The 7,049-nt window shown below is 41.2% G+C and overlaps 1 protein-coding gene across 1 annotated transcript; it reads left to right on the top strand.

Annotated features, from left to right (window-relative positions):
• The first annotated feature begins 614 nt into the window (after window positions 1-614).
• Window positions 615-4,673, top strand: LOC123163306 (nucleobase-ascorbate transporter 2-like). Its single transcript, XM_044580969.1, has 5 exons — window positions 615-956; window positions 1,049-1,149; window positions 4,194-4,263; window positions 4,353-4,418; window positions 4,482-4,673. Exons 1-5 carry the CDS (start codon window positions 615-617, stop codon window positions 4,671-4,673), a joined length of 771 nt encoding a protein of 256 aa, XP_044436904.1.
• The last annotated feature ends 2,376 nt before the right edge of the window (window positions 4,674-7,049 follow it).

The raw sequence follows: 7,049 nt of genomic DNA, 5'->3' as shown, positions 1-7,049 counted from the left end.
TCTTTTTTCTTTGATTTTAGTTTCCATTACAAAGAGAAGGGAGGGGTCTTCAAGCTTCACTATACTGCAAAGCTCCCGAACTGCCTCGGGGTTCCCAAGCCCCCGACAGTTCCAGCTTAAAACACTCATTATGACTAGCATGACCGCGACGCGGTCTTTGCCAAGTTATCTGGTGTGGGCTTTTTCTTCTTGGGTTCACGAACAAGGTCATCTCCCTCTGTCAACGCCTCATTGGTCATTATATGCCTCAATCTAGTGCACGCCGTACATACATATATGCCACAAAATCAGGTCTACCATCTAATGATTTAATCTACGTACATAGTTCTCAAAAGAAAAAAAACTAACCTACATACACAGATTGAATCATGTGAAAAAAATACGCGTTCTTCAAAAATTCGCGTCAACTTTGGTTATTTTGGTTATTATCGAAACCGAACCGAAATTAAATGGTTATTACCGAAACCGAACCGTATCTATGTATAAAACCGTATAAACCGAAGTATAAAAACCGTATAAACCAAAAACCGTATAAACCGAACCGAATCAAACCGAAAAAACCGAATGCACAAGCTGACTTCCAGCACTACATCCTGGCGCTGGGCACGGCCGTCATGATCCCGGCGGTGCTGGTGCCCATGATGGGCGGGAGCGACGTGAGTGCGCCTCTGCGTTTCTTGATTCGCGCCACCCCCCATGGGTTGGCGCCTGGCGTCACAAGTTTCAGTGCCAACAATGTCTGGTGGTGTTCTCGGCTTGCCATCTCGGATGGGTTGCAGGGAGACAGGGTGAGGGTGGTGCAGACGCTGCTCTTCGTCACCGGCATCAACATGCTGCTGCAGTCGCTCTTCGGGACGCAGCTGCCCACGGTCATAGGAGGCTCCTATGCCTTCCTCATCCCGGTGATGGCCATCGTGCAGGACTCGTCGCTCGCGGCCATACCTGACGACCACGAGGTGAGCAATCATTCATTCACTTTCACTTTCTAGTATCCGCACATTCAGAAATTCTTTAATGGTATGGTCTAATCAAAACCATCTTTGAGCAGAGGTTCCTCAAGAGCATGCGGGCCATACAAGGGGCGGTTATAGTGTCCTCCAGTATTCAGATCATCCTTGGTTACAGCCAGCTCTGGGGTATTTTCTCCAGGTACCACCACACACTGTCAAGTACTAGTTGTACTAGTCGCCAACCCGTGCATTCGCACGGCCTAGTTACTTAATACTGTTACATGATATTCTATATACCATATAACTATTTTCTGCGTAAAGGTATATATTGGTCGTCCATTTGAAAAGTTCTAAAGGATTCGGATCTTGGGGATTCATAGGAGAATTCATTTCCACTAATGAGTTAGTTGGGTGAGAACACAATAGTTATAAGATGTCACCAAAAATAGTAAGTGTGCACTTTAATTCTATATACGATTTTACTCTCCGTTATAATATATAAGAAAGTTTGAAATTATTATTTATCTTATTTCAAAAGTATAAAGAGTTGCCTTACTTGTTAGGTCTAGTCTGTATATTTATATGCTAGGACATCTATACATGTATTGTCTCAAAATGTTAGCATTTGTACCGACTATAGTCCCGTAGGAAAATGTTAAATTGCATGAACTATGGCCTGCTAATCTAATTATAAATTTTCCTTACTGCTATAAATATTTCTCCCGTAAAATAGTTCATTCTTGTGAGATTATTAAGAACAGTATTCTCAGTTATCTGATCCGCTTGACACTTACGATGGAATGGTGTGAATGAAACAATCAGGCAATACGCAACCAATAATTTGAGATTCAACAAACGCCACGACTTGATAGGTTTGGAATTTGAAGAAAACCAGAGCATCAGAAAAGCATTTTTTGAATAGCGAAGAACCTTATATATAAGGTATTAGTATCTGTGCACATGAATCACATGTTGTAATACGTATAAATTTAAAAGATAGATATATGTACTACATAGACGATAGCCTTAGGTGACAAATTTACTTTTATTGCCATATGGATTACATAGCAATATTTTGAATTGTTATTGAATAGACGAACCGTGCTCGCTTGGTTAAAACTTAAAAAGGGACATTTTATGAGCACTCGGCTATTCCAATCATGAATCTACAGCTGTCCATAATACAAATGCACACAAAAATCTTGTGCATTGGGTGATCATTGGCTTACTACAGCTATTGATAATTGATAGTTGTAGGCATGCATTGTTAAAAGAATCAAGCCGAGAAATTCTTGTACAGATAATTCCTTATTTAATACACAGTCAAATCAGACTTACTAAAACACAAAAAATTATTATCCAATATGAAGTACTAACACGCACCATATCAAGAAGCGATACTCACCTTGTTCTATTTTTATCCTCGTTCATGGGGTAGCGAGATTTACAGCTTTACCGACCCCATCGCACATATATGGTGACCTATATTATAATGGGGGCAGAAATTAATGACACATTGGAAAGAGATATATTAGTAGCACATATAGGTGCAGTCTTATTAAGGGTTGCAGCTTGATTGGCCCCTCACTGCTGAAGAATAATGCATCGCCATATCCTTAGCATGGTCTGATTGAAAACTGCTAATACATTTCCTTACGTACTTACAGTTGGAAATATGGATGTGGAGTGTCTTGAGCATAACAGTGGTTGTTTTGTTCACACAATACCTCATACAGATAGCGAGTGGGTCCCATGGATAGATGTAGTAGTGATAGTTGGAACATCCAAAAGGACAGGGGCTTAGTGCATGTAGTATTAGCTGTACAATTACAAATAAGATTGCAACCTGCGATATCTCAAAGCTATTAAATGCACCTGCTGGAAAAATCTGAGAACCCCACAAAATATAATTTTCACGTTGTTTCTTCAATATAAAACATGCTGCCAGTGGTTAATGTCCTGTGTTTAACTGAACAATAAAACACACAATATGCTATGTCAGAAATTTCTAACTCTTGTTTGGTACAATGTCTATGAGAAAAGTGTATAGAATCTGTAGTACATCAGTTCATGCTTGCTAATCTGAATTTAGAAAATAATAATTCTTTCTCTTGTTAATAGTTTCGATTGTATGTATATGTATGCAGCGGGCGTACAAACAAACGAAATCCAATCGATTACCAAAACTTCTCAACACATGGTACTCCACATACCAGAGACGGATGTCGCGCACCGGCTGCCCGTATGTAGAAGTTGGCCGCTGCCAGTCCATCTTACCCATGAGGCCATGCCACGATCTGCACCACAAAGGCGCCTGTCGGCATGAAGATCTGGTTCGTCAGCCTGGCGTTGTTTGCACGTCAAGGAGATGGACATAGTTGCATGGCCTGGTGCTCCTGTAAACCTGTATAAGTGGGCACCTCAAGCAATAGAATCATTGAGTTCAATCTCTTTATTGCTTTCAATTTCAAAAACATATTCTGTTGTGTTGAGAGGAGTAACGTAGCAGTTGAGAGGAGTCTCATAGCTGGTGATTAATTCGTCCTCATCGAAGGTGTGGATGGTGAAGCTCGTCCCTTTCTGCTGCTACTGCTTGCATGGAACGGGCTGGCAGCATGTGGCATGGTTGAACTTGAAGCTTGATGAAGTCTTCTGGGAGAAGCTTGACACGCGAATCAATCTTGGAGTTTATTTTATTTGCAGGGATAGAGAAAGCATATCCAGTTAAGGATGAGAGGCATATGACGTCAGGAATCTCTGTTGATGGAACTAATCTTATCTTATATTAGTATAAGGAAACAAAATCATGTGAACCGGGATCACCATTGATATGATCAACCAAGTATAGTGAGAGATGAAAAGGAAAATCTAGCAACTTGTAGCTCAATCAGACCCGGACACAAATTTGTTCTTATAAAAGTGATAGAGATCGCATTAGGGAAGGAAGAAACGGTGGGTTAGTTGTAGGATCGTATATTTATTTAATTTTTTTTACAACGAACAAATGAATGTTGGCATTGGAGCGTCTATTTTTTTATATGGGTATACACCATAATAATACGGATCCATCAGATTAACGGCTCATAAATTCTGATTAACGTGGGAATTTTTAGGGAGTCCCTAATTAGTATAAGTATAGATAGATAGATATAGATAGATTAGTAGTGACTTGTTGCGTGCTGCATTTACATACTAGTTCAGTTCTGTTTACTGATGGATGTGTGTCCTGGGTGTAACTTTCAGATTCTTCAGTCCACTGGGAATGGCGCCGGTGGTTGCGCTGCTCGGTTTTGGCTTCTTCGAAAGAGGATTCTAGTGGTATGGCTTGCTCTGCACCTGATTCTTCATTTTCTTAGAAAGATGACACTTTGTTCAGCATTGGTACTTATTTGATATTGTGTATATCAGGTTGGGAGATGCGTTGAGGTTGGCCTGCCAATGTTAATCCTCTTTGTTGTGCTTTACCAGGTTTGAAAAGCAACTCTAATCATCCAATTCTTTGCCAGTTAAACTAAAATTATTCCTTATTAGAAGTTCAGCATTGCTAACTGCCTTCTTGTTTCTTATCAGTATCTGAAGAATGTACAGATAAGAGAGATCCCCATACTGGAACGATTCTCCCTGTTCATTTGTATCGCATTGGTCTGGGCTTATGCTCAAATCCTCACTTCTGGTGGCGCGTATAATCATTTTGTACTACGATTAGTTGTCGATGCTGTGTAATGTTTTATTTTTTTGCTACCCTAGCATTGAATTATCACAACATTTTCTTTTTAATACAAATGTTTTAAAAGTTTCTTTTTGAACTTCTCCCAATTAATATACCTGAACTTGATTATGTTTCTAACATGTACTTATACCAGCTTCATTAGATTTTGTGTTAGTGCTTGTAACACAATCAGTTCAGATCTCGATAGACCACAAGTTCAAGTTCACTAGTATTTGTAAATGCTGGTAGCAGTACTAGTATTTAAAAATTTGTACCCAAAGAACCATGCTTGCATCTTGTTACTTCTATGGAAGCATTGACCTCGTAATTTTATTGGACCAACCACTAAAATAAGAATTAAACATGGTGCTCAGTGTATTCTCTCAATCTTGGTTGTTCTTATAGTGCTTATAATCTTGACATCTTTGATGAATCCAGCCCGAACTCAAGCATGTCGGCAATCCGGGCCTCAAAAGGCCCTTCTCCCACTACTGTGTCGATCCTGAACTGATGTTGTTGTCACCTGTTTGTAGGAGATATGCCCTAGAGGCAATAATAAATGATATTATTTATCTCCATGTTCATAATTTTGTTTATGTTCCATGCTATAACTGCTATGGTTCTCGACTCTGCAATAACACGAGGCTCGGAGGAAGACTCATATGCACGTGTGGAATAATAAACGGTAAGAAGTATTCTTAGTCTGGCCTCTAAGACTAGCTCAAGTGTTGCATGATGGTTCTGTTTTGCTGGTCATGGGCATGTCAATGCCAGCAACTTTGAGGGCACAATGTTAAGAGAACATTTGTGTTGAATGGACCCGGATTGATGTTATGCTATGAGATACATTCGTCACAAGTTAATGGTTTATAACACACAGATAGTTAATGTTTGCATAATTCCTTAGTCCATGAGAGTATCGAGTTTCTAAATGCTTGCTTCATGAACTTTGGGGTTTGTTAAACGTCATCCGTAACTGGATGGCTATTACGGCGGCTTACGGGTTCATGGGAAAGTATGTTAATTAACTTGATAGCTCGAGATTGGGATTTGCTCCTCCAACGATGGAGAGATATACTCGGGCCCTCTTGGTATTACGGTATCCATCATCGTCTGGCCAGACACAGTGTGATTTGATCAATGGGATACCGGAACACGAAAACGAGAAAAGAGAACAAAACCGGTAACGAGGTAACTTGCATGGTGGACAAATTGTTCGTCCACGGGGATGCAACAAATCACACCTCGGGTGTTTGTGACATATCGCGAAGCCACTGGAATAGCACACGGCAACTCGAGATTCACTCAAATATTTATTCATGTGGGTATAGGGGTCAATATGGGTGTCCACGGCTCTGATGTTGATCATTGATCGGAAGGGGTTCCGGGTCATGTCTATACTTCACCGAACCTATAGGGTCACACGCTTAAGGGTCATCTATCTGCTGAATACTAGACTGGGAGTCTGAGAGATAATCACTGAAAAAGTTTCGGACAGCGGAATCATACCGCAGAGAGAGGTCATCAGATAAGTTCCGATGATACCAAAAAGTTGTTTCGAGATACACCATTAAGTCAAATTGGTTTCGGCACATGCTTGATAATTCTTGGAGGATGCCAGAATCATTCTGGAATCTTTTTGGAACTTTCTGAGATAAAAACCGGAAATGTTCCGGAGCTGCCGGAGCCACTTCAGATGCGTTTCGCAGATGAAAATCTCTAAAACCAGAATTGTTTCGGAACGCATTGAAAATCATTTTAGTGGGTACTGGAAATGTTCTTAGCCCACATAAATATTTTCAGTTTGATCAGACGCAGAAAAATGTCGTCGTGAATAGTGAAAATCAGCTTTATGGTTACTTTATGGAAAGCCACCTTTTGGGGCTTTGCTCCAAAAGATCTTGGGGATGACATGGATGGATAGGAGTGATTTTTTGGGCCCCTCATGGGGGTGTCGCCGGCCACATGGGGTATCCCCCCTTGGGGACCCTCTTGTTCATTGGTTTCACTCCTAGGTCCTTGTGGAAGGACTTCATTCATGTGCATTTTGGGTTTTTTGTGAAACTACCCTACCCCCTTGGGATTTCCTATAAATAGAGGTGGAGGGGCAGCCCTCCACACTCATTCCTTGCTCTCATACACATGCCATGCATTATCTGGCTTCTTCTCTCCCTCCCACGAAAAGAGTTTCGTATAGCCGTATGGCTGTCTGGGTTCCGGCAGGAACTAGTTCTGGACGGCGAAGCCCTGCCGGATAGATGATACCGTATGTGTGCAATTCTGTAGAGAGATCGTAGTTTCGGTCTTAGTTCGTGAGTGCCTCCCGAAGGGCTGTCCCTGTGACCGTCCGAGTGTCGAAGGTCCTCCCGAAGGGCAGTCTGAGTGACCGT

Source organism: Triticum aestivum, chromosome 1D (assembly GCF_018294505.1).
Source record: "Triticum aestivum cultivar Chinese Spring chromosome 1D, IWGSC CS RefSeq v2.1, whole genome shotgun sequence".
NCBI classification, from domain to species: Eukaryota; Viridiplantae; Streptophyta; class Magnoliopsida; order Poales; family Poaceae; genus Triticum; species Triticum aestivum.
Note: the sequence above shows the minus strand (reverse complement) of the source record. Positions and strands in the feature narration are given on the sequence as shown.

Excerpts from the sequence above, each read along its gene's own strand:
- LOC123163306 (XM_044580969.1), top strand. The coding sequence starts at position 615 with ATGATCCCGGCGGTGCTGGTGCCCATGATGGGCGGGAGCGACGTGAGT. Across the intron at positions 1,150-4,193 it reads CTCTGGGGTATTTTCTCCAG|ATTCTTCAGTCCACTGGGAA; the intron begins GTACCACCACAC and ends TGTAACTTTCAG. Across the intron at positions 4,419-4,481 it reads TCTTTGTTGTGCTTTACCAG|AAGTTCAGCATTGCTAACTG; the intron begins GTTTGAAAAGCA and ends ATTCCTTATTAG.